General features: G+C 38.7%; 2 protein-coding genes across 2 annotated transcripts; both read left to right on the forward strand.

The window, feature by feature from the left end:
- Positions 1-383: 383 nt before the first annotated feature.
- Positions 384-5,992, forward strand: GAR1 (GAR1 ribonucleoprotein). Its single transcript, XM_072119305.1, has 7 exons — positions 384-522; positions 2,022-2,239; positions 3,202-3,356; positions 3,919-3,978; positions 4,744-4,894; positions 5,038-5,130; positions 5,596-5,992. The coding sequence occupies exons 2-7, from the start codon at positions 2,023-2,025 to the stop codon at positions 5,604-5,606; spliced, it is 687 nt and encodes a 228-aa protein (XP_071975406.1). The 5' UTR covers positions 384-522; position 2,022; the 3' UTR covers positions 5,607-5,992.
- A 1,394-nt stretch (positions 5,993-7,386) lies between these two features.
- Positions 7,387-15,275, forward strand: RRH (retinal pigment epithelium-derived rhodopsin homolog). Its single transcript, XM_072119306.1, has 7 exons — positions 7,387-7,698; positions 9,492-9,682; positions 10,883-10,982; positions 11,066-11,219; positions 12,932-13,100; positions 13,801-13,979; positions 15,108-15,275. Exons 1-7 carry the CDS (start codon positions 7,560-7,562, stop codon positions 15,211-15,213), a joined length of 1,038 nt encoding a protein of 345 aa, XP_071975407.1. The 5' UTR covers positions 7,387-7,559; the 3' UTR covers positions 15,214-15,275.
- The last annotated feature ends 3,339 nt before the right edge of the window (positions 15,276-18,614 follow it).

Here is an 18,614-nt window from a genome sequence, read left to right on the forward strand (position 1 = left end):
CAATTTTTCAGCCATGATACATGTTTTATGCCGATTTAAGTCGTTTTTTACCTTTTTTTTTAACAACATGGCAGACCAGGGAAACATTGTTTTAATCATTAATCAAATACATTTTCCCCACAACATGCCAAAAAATACAAATTGTGTAAAAAAAAACAAACTTCAGTATCGCCATTGGCTAGTAACTGTAGTCTCACCACAGGATGAGTTTGTGAAGAGGCCAAGCGAGGAGTATAATTTGTCTGACAACAATGGTATATGGGCACCATAAGTGACTTGCCCTGGAAACCGCATCAGTCAGGAGAGATAAGGCGGATAAAACCTCTCCCTAGCGGCTGACACAGCAGCACGGCTTGTCCCAACATTGTGTACAGGGACCTTTTCAATAAAGTTTAATTGAATACACTCCCCCCCTCTCGCCGCAACTAATTAGTGACGTCATCGGGACGCGCCGGATGTGAGGCGACAAAAGTCCCACGTGTAGAGGAGAAGAGGAGCCGCGGGTCGGAATACGTTCAACAGGTATGTTATATTCCGCCAGCTGCTTTACAGGGTGTTATACACTATCGTAGTCTCTGGTGTGCGGTTCCTCAGGCGGCCTCCACCATTGTGCTACATAGAATACATGAACCGGGCAGATCCTCGTCTTCCTTGTCACATGGCTCCTGCTGGTAGAGCTATGCGTATGTCTGGCGGCGCTGTGCTATTAGTTCATAGGCTCGTTATAACCGTGTACACACACACACCCACCCTCACTCGATATTGATAGATGTGTAGTAAAAGCTACGGTAGTAGTTTATTCCGTGGAATATCACTGACGCACTCTGAGTGTGTTTGGACCATGCATATGGGTTTTTCCGTGGGGCTCTCTGATGTCTATTGAGGTAGTGTGTGCAACCTATCACTGCTGACCTGCAGTCACAAGCTTAAAAGCGTTTACTCAAGAAAATTCTCAAATTTGAATCCCCTAGTCATGTTAACGCAATGCTCACTTTTACTCCTTACTCTAAGCAGCTACTAGATGATCCCTCTGTGCTATGAGATGCTGTGTGCAGACAATGACTTAAGATTATCAGGATACAACATTATCTAAACGTTTATTTACCAGAATGTGTCTGTAGTGGGAAGTCTGCCTCCTCCCCTCTTTGTGCAATTGGGACTATGCTCAAAAATAAAGACAGAGAAAATAGTACTACCTAGCGTTCAATTACCGTTCGTAAATTGAAGAAGTTAGGAATAAAGGCATACTAACCTCCTTGAGTAAACCCTGGACCCTGATAATCTAAGTACGTTGTCACACACACACACAGCATCTCGTAGCACAGAGGAATCATGAAGTGCCTGCTTAGAGAGTCCCGCCCACAGTCTGGAATTTTACACTCACCATTACTGAGTGATAGGAGCTAAAACAGCAATGAAAATGAGTAAGGCTACATTCACACTGCCGCATTGGGAGGGGGGGGGGGCGTTTATACGGCCGATATACGTCCCCCATAGATGGCAATGGGCGCAAGGAACCCTACGGGAGCGGTACGATGCGGCACAGTACATGTCCTATCTTTTCCCGTATATTACGGCGCCGTGCACCATACATCACTATGGAGAGGGGCGGGGATGAGCCTTGCTCACCTCCTCTCCCCGCGCGCTGCCGTGTGCCGTCGTACTACGGAACGGCGGGCAACGACAGTGTGAATCTAGCCTTAAATTGTAAAGTAAGGGATTGAAAATGATCTTTATTGTGTAAACATCACTAGGGGACTAAAATTTGAGAACCCCTTTTAAAAATAGGTGTAGCGACCCCAGGACAAGTGTTCTAATCCCTGGTCAGTCACGAACCTAGGATGCCCTATCAACCTCAACTCGGAGCCTCAGCCCCAACTATACTTCTCATACTAGAAAATCTGTAATAGAAATCACAATTGCCATAATTTTTTTTTTTTGTTAGCTGGAGATATGCAGTACTTTTACTATTTAAATGTTTTTCTCTAACTTTTTTTTTCCCCAAACTCCTGTGTCGATAGCATGTCCTTTAGAGGAAGAGGAGGGTTTAATCGAGGAGGAGGAGGAGGAGGTGGTGGCGGCGGGTGGGGTGGAAGAGGAGGCGGTGGAGGACGTGGCTTTGGTGGAAGAGGAGGAAGAGGCGACTTTGGAGGAAGAGGGGGCTTTGGAGGAAGAGGTGGAGGACGTGGAGGATTTAACAGAGGAGGCTATGATCAGGGACCACCAGAGTATGTTGTTGGTATGTTCGATTTATAACATTTATCTAATTGTGTATAATGTTGTTTATTTAAATGTTTAAAAGAATTTGTCATCCATGGCCTCCAAAGGCTCTGGGGTCTGTTGTCAGAGCCTTTCCAGATTTACAGGCTGTTACATTCTGAATGAACACTTCTTCCTCCCACTCTTTGGTCACTGCTGCCAAGATTACAGAAAGTGTGTGTGTGACAGATATGCTCCTGCAGTGTAACAGCTTGTGAAGTCAGAGCACAGAAGGGTTTTGTAACACATCCATAATACATCAGGCTCATTAGCATAATTTTAAAACTTTATTTTAGCAGGAAGGAGGCCATGGATAACAAATATGCAAAGGTTACTACAGTCATTGTCCCTTTCATGGACCTCTACAAAACTGAACCACGATTTTGCCTGTGCTACAATTCCTTCATATTCTATCACAGTCATTCCGTTCTGTTTAAAGCTGCAGAATTACCACTTTTCATGCATAATTTCTTCTAAATAAAGGTCCTTTATTCTTTATAGAAATCTAAGTAAATTGTAACCTTTACCATTTCCCAAGTCAAGAGGATGTGTCCAATTTTTTTAGGAAGAGAGATGAGGCCAATGCAGTATTAAAAAAGTAGATGGCAAGACTTTATGGAGACATTATGACTGCCATACGGACAGGATATTGCAACTTTTTTTTCCTATTATTGGCGCAAGGTTATAGCTGTAATCCATGTTAGGCAGGTTCTGGCATAAATCTCATTTGTTGATTTTATTTTGTTTGCACGTTAGGATTGCTAAGAGGCCGAAATTTCAGGGGGCATTAAGACTGGCGCATGCTTCAGTCTTAACCAATTATTCCCATTTCCCTTATTAGTAATTTTACATATACTGTATATAGATAATCCTGAACATTTTGAGTAGAATATTAATAAGATACATGTGTTATTTACGCTGGACATGATCTTATTGTTGCAGAGGCTGGAGAATTCGTACATCCTTGTGAAGATGATGTGGTGTGTAAATGTACCACAGCAGAAAACAAAGTGCCTTACTTCAACGCTCCTATTTACCTGGAAAATAAAGAACAGATTGGGAAAGTGGATGAAATATTCGGACAGTTAAGAGACTTTGTATCCTTTTTTTAAGTCCATTGTCCGTATGAGTTCAGTAACATAATATGACCAAGATGTGAATTGGTTATACTGCTATCCTTGCAGCAAATAAAAAGTTTCCATTGTATCTTGAGAAGTTATACAAGGCTCTAAGATGTAAACCCTGAAAGTAAGCGAGCTACTATCTTGAGAATGGCCAGGGATTGATACATAGTATATTGGATGACTATATTGGTTTTTACTAACCTCTGCTTGATGTGAAGCAGTATAAATGCTTCACTGTATACATTATAATACACTTCATGAAGGACAGTTTATAAAGGAGTTGTACGAACTTACCACTGTCACATATGATATAATGGTGATGTCTTTCCTGACTTCCAAATCTACTAACTACAACGTTAATACTCCTTTTGAGGAAATTGTAGTTAGTACAGTTCCTGAATCCAACAAAAACTGCAGTTCTGTGTTCCTTCCCCTTAGTACGGAATTTATTTTCTGTATGATGTGATATTGTAATATTTTTAATGTCTGTCCACTACATAATTTTATTCATAACTTCCTTAATGACTTGCTGCAGTATTTTTCTATAAAACTCTCAGAAAATATGAAAGCTTCATCATTTAAAAAGTTACAGAAGGTAAGTATTTAAATTATTCTATGACAACTTTGGATCTGCACATTTAAAGAAATCTGTTACAGTGAAATTAGCTATTCAGCTCTTTGCAAGGGATATAGAACCACTATGGTGCCCAGAGCCCCTCCAGCTTAATTTTGCATAATTTTGAAAACCTATTTTCAAACAGGGCATAGCAAGCTAAAAGAAGAGTGGATCCTTTTAGAGGGAACACACATCAGCATATAAGTGTACTTGGTTTACAATCCTTCATCCTGGTGGCAGATTTCCTTTAAGTGAATGACGTATTAATTAGTGAGAAGTCGCAGTATAATGAGCCAATCGCTTGCAAACATTGCAACCAAATAATTGGCCGCTTTGTAAATTACAAGCTTGGTTTTAGCCTTTACATTGTAAAACCTGAAACTTAGGAAAAAATCCACACAGAAAATTGACCTGCCACAATTTTTTTTTCTCCAGCTATTTGCTAGAGAATTCACTATATGCATTGTAAAGAGTAACAAGTAAAATAAAGTACGAATTTTTGTGATTTTTTTAAGGCCTCATGCACACAGCAAGCTGCAAACAGGCCTTGTGCCTCATATGACCATGTGCAATACAAGTCGATGGAGGCCATGAGTTGGCCACTGTTTGTGACCTAAATAAACGATAATGTGCATGAGGGACAAAACTAATGAAATTTTGTTTTAATCGCATGACCGTTTTACCAATGTCATATATTATGCAGTATATGCATTCATTTTTTTTTTTTTTGTTTTACCTCCACAGTTTTATATTGACCCAGCAAAGCTGTTGCCTCTACAACGGTTCCTTCCTCGGCCACCTGGTGAGAAAGGCCCGCCCAGAGGTGGAGGCAGAGGTGGATTTGGAAGAGGAGGTGGACGTGGAGGCAGAGGTGGATTTGGCAGAGGAGGTGGAGGTTTGTAATCTTCTTTCTCTGCTTTAAAATATTCTATACAAATAACGTAGAACTGTGGTAGGACTGTTAAATAAAAAGTAACAATTTTAATTTTGCAAGTTTGGAATGTTGCTTTATCCTGTGCTTATGTATTTTTCCCTTAGGCGGGTTCAGAGGAGGACGTGGAGGATTTGGTGGTGGCGGCGGTGGTTTCAGGGGAGGTAGAGGAGGTGGTGGTGGAGGCCGTGGCTTCAGAGGTTAGTATGGCCAATTTTTCCTGATTTTTAAATTGTTTACTACATTGGGGGAGATTTGATTAGAGATTAATTTCTGTGGAAATATGAAAAATGAGTTTAGACTGGTTGCCATAATGTCCTGTTCAAAATACTGGTTGATTTATAAAAGACATTTTCTATGACAATGGATATGTATCTAATACAATAAAAAATACAATATTTTCTGCACTATAAGATGCACTTTGAGGGCATGTGGTGTTGATGGGGGGGATTTAGTAAGTATGGCAGGTACTGCGCTGGGAGTATGAGAATTGAGAGCTAGTCTGTCTGGATGTGGCAGAACTATCCTAGAGATGCGTTTTCAATATGTTTTTTTAATAGGTGTCAAATATATTTTATTCTTATTTATAATGGCCAACTGTTTGTGTCATTTCCTAATTGTTTGTTTTTTCTCCCCCCCCCCCCCCCCCCCCATTGGACATTAAGGCGGCCGGTGATGAGCCATGTGAACGCAGTCGTAGTTGGTGTCTTTTAACTGCCTGTTCTCCCATTGGGCATACAGAATATGGTTAGAAAAGTGACCATTTGAATTTGAAGCGGGTCTAACACAATGACCACATGAGAAAGAAGAGCAATGCTTAGTAATATTTACTGCTCCACAGCATGGAAGGACATTGTCTACCTATAGAACTTATACCATCTTTGTGGGTTTGTCATCTTTCAAGCCACTTTTTTTTTTTTATTTTTAAATGAGATATTTTAGAAACATTGTGGAAAGAAATGTCTTGAGTAATGAAAAACAAACATTTTTCTATTCTAAAATTGTTGTAAATAAGAATCTGTAAAACTTGAACATTCTACTTCAATAAAGTTTCTACCACATAACACACTTGCCTTATCTACTTAACTTTCATTCTCGCTTATTTGAGCCTGTTATTTTCATATGATAAAGCATTCTAATTCTAGCATTCAAGATGGCTAGTGAATCTTCAGAAATTCTGTTTTAATGTTTCAGGCCCAGTCCACATCTCTGTTACATTCAGCTAATAACTGAAGACTTAACAGAAACAACAGCCATTGCATACTAGTTGAGAGAACTAAAAAGAAAAGGCTAATATATTTCATTTTGACCAAAAGAACAGCTATTGTATTTTGGACCACTACTTACTATTACTTTTTTCATCCTTTCCAGAAAGTTATATATAATCGATCAATTTATTATGGGCACTGGACACCAGTAAAAAGTGGTATGTTAAATTAACAACTGTGAGCACTGATCCCTTAGGCCAGCATCACATGATCCCGATTTGATGTGTGAAAAATGGAATGTGTGCTGGAATTCACAGACTAAGCACCGATTGGCACTACTGTATTATGCTGACAATGTTATTATGGTTATAGTACTGTGCTGTTGTCCTGTCAGCAAGCAGGGACTCCTTGCATCATACGCTTCTCAAAAAAATGAAACGCGCAAACACTATGCAACTCCAAGACTGCCTAGCAGTGTTCAGATATAATGCATAATTCACCACTGTGAAACAGTGCCATATGGGCTCATCTCACAAAGAGATGCCAAACTTTGGACGGGGCTGCTGCTCCCTGCTCATAGAAGGAAGGGGGTGGTCCTGTTACTGCTCTCTGTGCGTAGCAGAGCTGAGTGTTTTGTGGATGCAGAAGTCTCATACACAGCATAGTGAGATAAAATATCCCTATTCTTTATCCGTCTCTTCCATCCCTTTTTGGATTCTGCAAAACTTTCTCTCTGCACTTCAAGCTGTGTCATAGACTTCTCGGCGAAAAGGGATGCAGAGGAGTCTGACACCGTTTGAGATGCAGAGAAAGACAGTTTTGCAAAATCACAAACTGGAATGGAGGGGAAAGATGGGGAACAGAGAAGATCTTGTACCTCACTATTCTGTCTAGGAGATTTCTGCATCCACAGAGCAACACACAGAGAAATAACATGAGGGCCACCTTCTTCCTCTTGTGACCAATAGAAATCCCCCAACCTTACATTTCAACAGATCTGAGAAATGCAACTGTCCGTGCAGCTTAATGTGCGAGTGGAACTGATTTTTAGCTGATTTTTAGTCCAAATATACAAACCTAAAATAATTTGTGAACCTGGGTATAGTCGTGGGACTATACCTGATAACTACAGGTACATTATCGGTGTATGGATATATTCATGAATTCTCCTTATTGCATTCCATAGTTCTCTCTAAGAAGGGCATGTGACATGTTAAGCCCTCTAGAGGCTCTGAATGAAAACTAAGCGCTTCATTGTGAATATCTGATCCTCTGTATTGGTCTTTGTTTAGTTAACAAGATTTAGTAGGGCAAGAACTGCTGCTAGAATCCTTTCATTTATGTATCCGTTTAATGCTTGAAAAACTCTTGGGATAATGGAACAAAATATTGCCTAGAAGTCACTTCATTCAAGGTTTACAATGGACAAGACACCGGATGTTTTACCATTACTACCAGATGGAACTGTCTCTGGAAACCTTTCTGCTGCCACCACAGAAGTCCACTCTGTGTTCTCCCAATATGAACATAATATCGTTGCAGCTTACCTTATTACTGCAGGTATTGTCTTTTAAAATATTATATATATTTAGTTGGAAAGCTGAAAGAATAATTGGGTTTGTACAAACCTATAAATCTGTACTGGAGTTTACATACTACCAGATGCTAATCGGGCCACATACACATTAGGCAGCTTATATACTTGCCTTCCTACTTACTATTTATAATTGCCTATAACATTAGAAACCAGCTCAGGAGAAAAAAAGCATAACTAAAAACTTATACAGAATGTTTCCTTTCTTTTCTTTGTTTTTGACAATTAAGAAAAAATGAAAGGGTAAAACAACTTGGGTTAAAACCCAAGATAAACTACCTGAAGCAACATGGACACGGCTATACCATGTCTGTATTAGGGCCAACAGTTTAGTTGTTTGTAGGAACAGTTGGGTAAATTTGTTGTCAGAATATGGCATGTATAAAAAAGCAACCTTATAACCATCTCAAAATTAGCCAATACCTGGAAAAAAAATTGTTAAACCCGAAGCACCAGGTTAATTTATTGTCTTTCTGCAATCACAGTATATAATGCTAATGGACTAACAACCCCATAAACTAGTTCCTCTAACAACTACAAAACTATGAATGATCAGCTTTAGGGCTATTTTACTTAAAGGAAATCTACCATCAAGATCATGGATTATAAACCAAATACACTTACAAGCTGGTGTGTGCCCCCTTTATTAGGATTTGCAGTTCTTTTAACTTTTTATGCCCTTGTTTTATAAGAAAATATGTTTTCAAAATTATGCAAACTAGCCTGAGGGGCTTCAGGCTCCATTAACCTCAGGCTCATTTTGATGAGTTGCCTGTTTAGTCTCACTTTTGCAACTTTCTGTGATGTGCGACTTTTTAGTCCCATATAGTAGCTCCCAAAAGTGAGTCTCTAGCATTCTCCGTTATTGGATGCAAGAATGGGACAATTTCTGAGCTCACAAGTTGAACAAACATCTGGGATTCAAAGAAAAATCCGGCCACTGCACTAAATCCTTGAGGCAGGTAACTTTTGTACGCTGCTTTATTCTGCACCTAAAATGTCTCAAACTGTGAAAAGTTTCACAAAAAGTTGCAAAAAGAAAGAGAAAGCAATAGGAGTCATACATGGGTTCGCATAAAAAACATAATGAAACGGGGCGAGGCTGAAAAAACCAAAGCAATGTTAAACCTTCAAGTTTTTTTAGTGGACAATGAGACAAAACAGAAGAGTTCAAAAAACAGACGAGACAGATCCGCAACTGAAGCTGAGCACCAACACCAATGTGAAAGAGCCCTGAGACTATATATGGAGCAGTGGCTGTGCAGCCGTGGGTCGCCCGTTCTGCGCATGCGCAGAACGCCGGCTTCCCGGGGGAGGGCGCGCAGCTACTAGGAGCTGCGCACCAAAGATGTCAGGGTAGGAGGAGAAAAGAGGCAACTGGGAGTAGCCTCATGTCCGGCTACTCCACGCCCCAGTAGCCGCTTAAGAAAATTTACATATAAGGGTATTAATGTTTTAAAAAGATAGCGGGGACGTGAGGATTCACTCTAAAAAGTGCTATCCTCACGTCCCACACATACACCTACCACCCGTTCTACCTTTATAGGTAGAATTCTAGTGGTAGGTTCCCTTTAAAATCAAAAGATTTGTTTAAATACATACTGAAGTACAAATGCTATTTGTACCATATACACTTCATTTTTCTTAGGACACTCAAGGGGGGAAAACATTTTGTTTGGTTACTTAGATGAGAAAAAATATAGAAAAATATTAGTAATAAGTCTTAACAGATATGTGGGTTTTGTATATTTTCTCTTAGGTGTAGTGAGCATTTTAAGCAACATTGTGGTATTGGGAATCTTCGTTAAATACAAGGAGCTTCGTACAGCAACTAATGCCATCATCATCAACCTGGCCTTCACAGATATAGGTGTCAGTGGGATTGGTTATCCTATGTCTGCTGCCTCTGACTTACATGGAAGTTGGAAATTTGGAAATGTAGGATGCCAGGTATAAAAAAAAATGTTCTGATGCTATTGATTCTATCTGATATGTCTTCCTTTTGAAATCAAGATAGGAAGAAGCTTCCTATCGTATTTTTTGCTCATATAAAAGGATTGATAATTCACTTTTTTTTTTTATAAATACATTTTTATTCAAATTTTCCATAAGTCATATTACAACACGGTTATATTCCATTACAGAATCAAACATTTTGATAATTTTCATCCTTTATATTGCCTTATTGGCTGACAGATATAATTACTCATTATATATACATTTATTTCCATTTATCGTATATCTATCTTGCCTAACTTCTGACTCCATTTCCTTGGTGTCTCTTGTTTCTTTAGCTTCTTTTTGTTTGTTCTTAATTTAAATATACCTGGATTTCACTTACCCTGTTGTTTTTTTAAAAAAAATGAATGAGATAAAATATAGAACTGAACCGTAACATACAAAAACAACCGAAACCACAAACCAAATGGGCAAGCTTTGAATTCCTCTTCCTTCCCGAGGGAGAAGGGACTCGCGTTACTCAATTACATTTTCCCTCAGATATAAAGGCCTAAGCCCCTTTACCCTGCATGTCATTTCAGAGTATTCTATCTGTTGTTTATGGCCACTTATTTATCCTGGTTATGTGGAGATTCCTGGGACCTCAGAATTGTCCACGGATCCCACATAGCATGAAATCTTGGCAAAGAGCCTTCCCTTAGGGCCAGTAATTTCTCATAAGACCAATGCTCCGCTAGAACTTCTGTGAGTGAGAGGATTGGTGGAGGCAATGTATTTGATAATTCTCTTCTTGAGCTGTCAGTTTACATTATGTAATGGCCATCTATTTACACTTTAGACTTCTGCAGCTCTTTAGTTAGAACATCTACCATTAAAATCCATCATGATAAAACAGGGGGAACTTTCTCATAGATAAAGGCACTGTGACTGTGCTAAATTTCTTATATTTCATCCAGGGTGCCTGGATCTATGAGTAAGTGTCCCTGGTTTATCCATTCTTGATTTTGATAGTAGATTTCGTTTAAATATTGTACATAATGTAGTTCTGCAACTGTACAGTAGAGGTCAGTCCTGGACAAGTGGCTGTAATCATCATAACCATTCTAACAATAGCTTATTATATATAGTTAACTAATTCTGTTTAATTATATTAATTAAAAAAACCTATTACTTGTCAATGTTCACCTTTAGATCTATGCAGGTTTAAACATTTTCTTTGGTATGGCAAGTATTGGGCTACTGACTGTGGTTGCAATTGATCGATACCTGACAATCTGCCGACCCGACATAGGTAAGATATAAGTGTCATTTTGTTTTTATTTATTTATCTAGATTACTCAGCTTCATTATTTAAAGATTTTTTTTTTCCTGCAGGAAGAAGAATAACAAGTTGTCACTATGCGGCCATGATCCTGGCAGCTTGGATAAATGCAGTTTTCTGGTCTGTAATGCCTGTTGTAGGATGGTCCAGTTATGCCCCAGACCCAACTGGAGCCACATGTACTATTAACTGGAGGAAAAATGATGTGTGAGAAATACTGAACTAGTTTTATTTTGCATACAATACATTGAGAATTATTTTTAATATTGAATTTGTGTTTTAATAATTCATCGTAATGGATATTTATCCTGTAAAATTCAGGAAGTCTGTTGTTACACAGGTTATTGGTGGCAGTAAAACCAATACCACATTGCAACACTATGTAACTTTGTTGCATGTTGCTCTTTTATTATGCCATAAATTCTCTTGAGTTACTTTGAGAAGCGTAGTACAATAATCATAAGTTGAAATAATAGTAATTATCTATGTGACATAGGAGTTAAAAGTGCCTGTACAATGGTCCAGCCATTCTTTACAAGGCATAATATATAGTACTGCACGAGCCTGTCACAGCCAATATCTGTATGTACGGATACAAAGTGTACAGTGATGCCTGTATAATGATATCAAGTGCTGTCAGATTACATGGAAGTTTGAGAATGTGATTGGTCAGCCTAAGTAGATGGAACCACAGAACATGTGTCTAAAATTGGAAGTATAGTAAAATAGTTTAGTCACATTTTGTCTTCTAAGTGGATGTTTGCGTTAAAGGAAATCTACGATCAAAATCAAGCATGGATAAACGACATAAATACAGCAGCATACGGTGCACAACTGTATGCAACACATATTTTATACATTCCTATAAACTTCTATGGGGTGTACGGAACAGAAATACTGGAGAAAATAGGACATGCTCTAAATGTTCTTATGTCTCGCTCACGGTGCAGTATGGTGGACAATATGGCCAGTTAAATGGATGGCCGTATGCTACCCATATGTAAACCCATATGTAGCATACAGCAATTTTCATAGGTTTGTGTGAAAGAGGCCTTACTCCAGGTACCGTGACTGTGCTAATCTTCTTATATGTGTTATTCATGGATTCCTTCCTTCTAAGATCAACATCTTGCTAACATTATGCTAATGAGCCTGAAGGGATACTGTGAAGGTTCCCAGAACCTCCTCCTTCCTCTACATTCAAAAACTGTCAGACTGTCTCCCCCTTCCTCTCTGCTCCTACAGAACTCCTCCCTTCCTGTGCCTGATGTAATCTTACTGCAGCACAGGAAGTTTCTCAGTGGAAGGAGGGAAGTGCTCTTTGCACACTGTAACAGCCTGTGAATCTGCAGCTTGAAGGGGCTCTCTGACCCAAACCAATAGCCCTTCAAACTCATTACCATAATTTTAAAAGTTGATGGATAAGAAATATTAGAAAATTACCACAGTCAAGTTACCTGGATGTATGGGTAAGTGCCCCTGGTTTATCCATGCTTGATTTTGATAGTAGATTTTCTTTAAGTTCATGTTTATACTTTTGAAACGCAATTCAAGAACATCAGGGAGGAGCACCTCCCGAATGCAGTTGCCTTTAGACCTTAATGCTTGCATTTGGGAACTAGCAACAAGTGTTTCGCCAGTTAACAAGAGAAGACACATGTCGCTAGTTCCTGAACACAAGCATTTAGGTCTTAACGCTTGCTCCGATGCCCCGATGTGCTTGAATTGTACTTTTCGAACCGCAACTCAAGCACAATGTGTGAATGTGGCCTAAACATGCTATCTTTCCAGTTTATAGTCACCTGATGCTGACTCTTTATTTAGCTCCTTCTTTCCTATTTTTACATATTTACAATGGTAACGTTTTATACAAATTTGATGATTACTTGACAAACTTGATATTGTTTATTCACCTGCAGGTCATTTATATCCTACACAATGACTGTCGTTGCTGTAAATTTTCTTGTACCACTGATGGTGATGTTTTATTGTTACTATAATGTGTCCCGCACGATGAAGGGATATGACAGTAGAAACAGTCTTGGAGGTTGCAATGTGGACTGGTCTGATCAGGCTGATGTTACAAAGGTGATTATGATATATTTTAATGTATTTCATCATAATCTATTCTATATTAAAGGAAACCTGTCAGCCTCTGGGTCACATATAAGCTAAGCCTATGACATTATTGGTGAAATGTTCTGCATTGTTAGCATGCCTCTCTAAAATCTGTGGTCTGAATTCAAAGAAATCTTGATTTTTATTTATTATTTTACAATGAACATTTTAGTGTAACATGGGTGTAGCTGCAATGTATGGTGCTTTTTGTTCCTTTCAATTTACAGGGAATTAGTCAGCAATTTTAACTATGCTGCACTGGTGTATGAGATCTCTTTAGTATACTGCTACTTACTATACTTACTGTGTGGAAGGGGTTGTATTGTGCCTCTCACTCATTAGTGCACTCCAAATCCAGCAACAATCCTGGAGTAAAAATGCATTTTTCAAAGACCTGCTGTTACTAACAACACACAAAGGTATGGTTACACATATCTCCAGAACTGCTACCTAACACACCGCCTGCAGCTTTGTATGGTCAAAAGGAAAGAGATGGATTTTTGATGTTGGTCTTGATCTTAGCCCCATATTTACTGCTAATTCATGTTTGTCGATTTGTTTGTAAATCCCAAAAAAATGTTTAAAATAATTAGAATTGAAACATTATATTACTTGGTAATAAATGGTAAATAGTAATAATTGGTTATTTCTAAAACATTTCTGTTTCCAGATGTCTGTAGTGATGATTCTGATGTTTCTGATAGCCTGGTCCCCATATTCTATTGTCTGCCTATGGTCTTCTTTTGGGGATCCTAAACAAATACCACCAGCTATGGCTATCATAGCTCCTCTGTTTGCCAAGTCTTCAACTTTCTACAATCCATGTATTTATGTAATTGCAAATAAGAAGTAAGTTCAGCCTTCTTTTTCAATATGGGGCTAATAATCATGTTTAATATTTAGACAATGTTCCAGATTTATCAAAGTGGTTGATACTGGTTAATAAATCTAGTGCATCTGTAGGCTGTCTAGTCTATACACTTTAGTGTGCACCACAATGAGGCCCCCCAGATAGCTGTAGATGCAGCCAAGTCACCCTATCTAACATACAAGAAAAGATGTATCCCTACTTGTACTTTTCCACTGAATTCTAAAAGAAAACTCTCTGATGCTGTCATTGCATAGGGGGTCCATAGTCTTGTTTAGCATTTACTCCAGGAGCACTTGAATGCAGAATGAACATAGCCTTAAATGGGTTATTTTTTAATTTATCCATAGAAGAATTTCTCTGATTCGCACAGATCTGCATAGTGGTCTGGCCAAGTTACTATGTGCATTTGAATGGGAGCTAAGCTGCAGTAAGGGTGCGGTCACACGTCGCGTTTACCGCATGCGTTAAAAAACGCATTGGAATAGCTGGAGAGTGATTTGCCTAATTAAACACCTCTTAACACTTGTGTTTACAAAACGCATGCGTTAACCGCGATGTTAACGCATGTGTTAACAATGCGTTAACGGTTGCGTTTTGTAAACACAGGTGTTAGCAGCTGTTTAATTAGGCAAATCACTCTCCAGCTATTGCAATGCGTTTTTAAACGCATGCGGTAAACGCGACGTGTGACAGCACCCTGAGTGGGTTCAATAATTAATCAAGTGTCAACATTGGAAGCAGGTGGGATACAAAGACAAATGAAGCGCAAACCATGTTTACTAGTACATGGCAAATCCTTAGGTGTGCATAAAAAAACCAAACATCTGATCATTTCGAATACCATGACTAGGAAGACACAGGCCCTGGCTATAGTTAAAGTAGTGGAGGGGGTCCTTGGGGTGGGTCATCAATATTTTTAGTGCAGTAAACCCCTCTAATTACAGATGCTGTAGATGCAGTGATTTGTATCGTTAAATAATGTCAAGAAACTGCAAGTAGACAAAATCATAAAATTCCCCACCTGTTGATCATTTGACTATGATAAGCGTCTATTTAACTTTCTAAATAAATACATGCTAAGTTGTTAATTCTACCCTCTCTTTTAGGTTCAGAAGAGCAATCCTATCTATGGTGCAGTGCAAGTCACGTCAAGAGGTTACTCTAGACAACCACTTTCCAATGAGTGTCTCCCAAAGTACTTTGACAACATAATTCATCTTAATATTCATAAAATTTGTCTGTCTCTGTATGAACTACAATAAAAGTTTAAGATATACATGAAAGCAATGCCTAAGAAGTTATATGTTCAAACAGTTTGCACAAGTAAATCACAAAATTATTATTGTCCTTTTCAATCTTTTTATTAGAATAACAAGAAAAGGGTCTTCAGTAAAGATATGTTTAAGTCCTTGATATATCTCTTTCAACCTCTTCATGAAAACTACAGTAGGCCAATTCTGGCTGTTGCCTGTCAACTCTTGAAAACCAACATGTCCAATCTTTCTTTTGCCTAACAGCTAATCCTGTCAAATTATGATTTTCTTTGGATCTACACTATTAATGATCAATTGAACCCTTGGTGGTTAAATGTTTGATAGCTCCCATTCATGGTAATAGGACAAAGCTGCAGTACCCCTGTCCAGCTGCTACTATGTAGATGGTATGCAATATAAAAGCAGGTTTGAACCTCAAAAAAATCCTTTAATTTTAAGATGTTGTTCACACAGTTCAGATTTTTATGAAGTAGTAAATGGCATCTTTAAAAAGCACGTATGTTTGGATCCAGACTACTTAATAATACTCATAATAATACTCAAGTTATTGTTAAAATAGTTTCTTGTCTTTTTCTTTCATATAGAGTATGATGTACATACTATGACTAGTTTATATTACTCAATGTTCATGGTCTTACAACTATCTGCATAGTGCAACCTGACTGGGGAACCAACTGAAATGATTTCCACATTAAAAAAAAAAAAAAATTAAAATAAGAAGAAATTAATTTTCAACCAAATAGCAAGGAGATTATTTCAGAGCAGATTGTCCTATACCCAAAGAATTCATACAAATGGCGTGTGGACCTACAACCAGGCCGCTAAGATACTCACATATATAGTATCGGCAGGTCAGACCAGGGAACAATGAACACAGAGGGTCATGCATACATTATCAGGCAGCAGAACCAAAATGCACTCTGGTGATGTAGACCGGGGCGTCTCCAGTTCATTTGAATGTTTTTTTATAAATTCTTTAAAGATATATTTTTAAAGATAATGGGGCAGATTTATCAAGCTGTCTGAAAGTCAGAATATTTCTAGTTGCCCATGGCAACCAATCACTCATTTTACCAGTGCTCATGAATATTTTAAATGGGAGCTGTGATTGGTTCCCATGGGCAACCAGAAGTATTCCGACTTTCAGACAGCTTGATAAATCTGCCCTAATCTGTCCTATTCCAGACATACATAGGACTTCCCCCTAGACCAGTGGTGGCGAACCTATGGCACGGGTGCCGGAGGTGGCACTCAGAGCCCTTTCTGTGGGCACTCAGGCCATCACCACAGGACAGAGTTCACCAAACAGGACCAAATCCACCAAATCTTCCTGCAGACTCAAGCAACTGATGAGATGCTGCTCTCAGCACTATTTTAAAGTGACACTTTATTGGCTATTTGGAAAAGTGAGGTGGTGTTGACAGAACCGCATTATATTTGGAGGTCATCCTGCTAGACCCACCATTCTTCCTCTACAGAGAGACCCTCTTTCTTTCAACTGTATTGGTGGCCTTAGGAGGCCGACACAATTGAAAGATGTGGAAGAACACGTAGCAATATGTTACTGCTTAAAATGCCTCATTGGCACTTCACAGTTAATAAGTGGATTTTGGTCGTAGTTTGGGCACTCGGCCTCTAAAAGGTTCGCCATCACTGCCCTAGACAAAAGGATGAGCAAGTACGTTTGGGACATCTACCATCAGATCTGATGTTAGCAGTTCTTTAAATTTATTATCATAATTAGTAATATCATGAAAATTACCTGTGGACACACAGATTGGGTGAGACCACTCAACCACCCCACTATAAATAGTTTTTCCATCCATATTAGTTATTAACTAACATCCCCCATCTGACTGCTTTATGTTTTCATCCTTTTTAAAATGTCTTTTTATTGATTTACTGGACCTTTCTCTAGGATATTCACATACATTGTAGTCTGATTAACTGATTGAAGAATCATAGGAGATGTCACTATGAATACTTATTAACGTATTTCGTTTGTAGGAGCAGTATGGTCGTATGACTGTCATCGAAAATAAAAATAATAGAACTGCATATTCTTCACCGGAGGAAAACCAGAGATTAAAAGTAACCATTACTTGTCCACTCTTTAACCTTGGACCAGTGGCATAACTTGAAGTTATGGGAATTTGATCCTACTACATTTAAACACAATCATATGATAACCGAACTACATTAATAGCGAATGAATGATATACATTGTGGTGTTCAGTATTGTTCCTATGGACCGCTGTACAGAGTTAACACATCAAGTATATCCCTAAAAACTATGATGTCACTCTACATAGATCATAAATGGGTATTGATACACACTGTCACAATATATTAAGAAAAAATTCAAATTTGTAGGAAATTTATTGCACATGATTTTTATAACCGTGATGTCAACTGTGACACATCAAAGGACATAGTAAGGTTGTGCAAATTGAGGAAGTAACAGGTGTTGCTAAGAACTACAAATCATGACATTTTTAAAGACCTAGCCGCTATCTATGGCAATTACACGGGGGGCGGCACAAAAGCCAGTTTGAAAGCACATTTTTAAGACACATGAAACCTTAAAAATCAAGTTTTGTGGTATGATTGTTACAGAATCCTTGAATTAAGATAATATGATTGGTCATTCAGATCCAATGCACAGGCCAAGATGACAGCATAGTCTACATTAACCCCTTAATGACCGCCCTATCGGGATTCTACGGCGATCATTAAGGGTACTTCTTCTGACGCGACGCCTTTCTACAGCGGAGCATCAGGAGAAGATTTTGGGACACCGGGTCTCGCTGGTGTCACCGCCCAGACCCGGCACTAATACCCAGGATCGGGAAAACTCCAATCCGGGGTGTTTAACCCCTTGCATGCCACGGCCAAGCTCAGTTACTTACACTTTACACTGCAATACAAGTGTATTGCAGTGTAAGGGTTTGAACAAGCGATTGGATGAAGGCTTGTTCAAGCCCAAATATGGAATGTGTAAAAAATAAAAAAAAAAATAAAAAGTAAAAGTCATTTTAGAATAATAATTAAATAATTGGTATGGTTGGTATGTCCACATTACCAACAATACAAATCTGTTGTGAATGGCGCTGCTTTGATCCTATGCCCGACCTTGCACCAGAACAGAAGTTTACCACCACATATGGGGTATCAGTACACTCGGGAGAAATTGGGCATCAAACTTTGCAGAGCGTTTCATCATTTTATTCATTATGAAACTGTCAGTTTTGGCCTAAATTTATGTATTTTCCCAAAAAATTCTAAAGTTCCTAAATCGCAGGTTCATATTGTTTAAACCCATGTGAATCACTTAAAGGG

This window comes from Engystomops pustulosus, chromosome 1 (assembly GCF_040894005.1).
Source record: "Engystomops pustulosus chromosome 1, aEngPut4.maternal, whole genome shotgun sequence".
In the NCBI taxonomy this organism is placed as follows: Eukaryota; Metazoa; Chordata; class Amphibia; order Anura; family Leptodactylidae; genus Engystomops; species Engystomops pustulosus.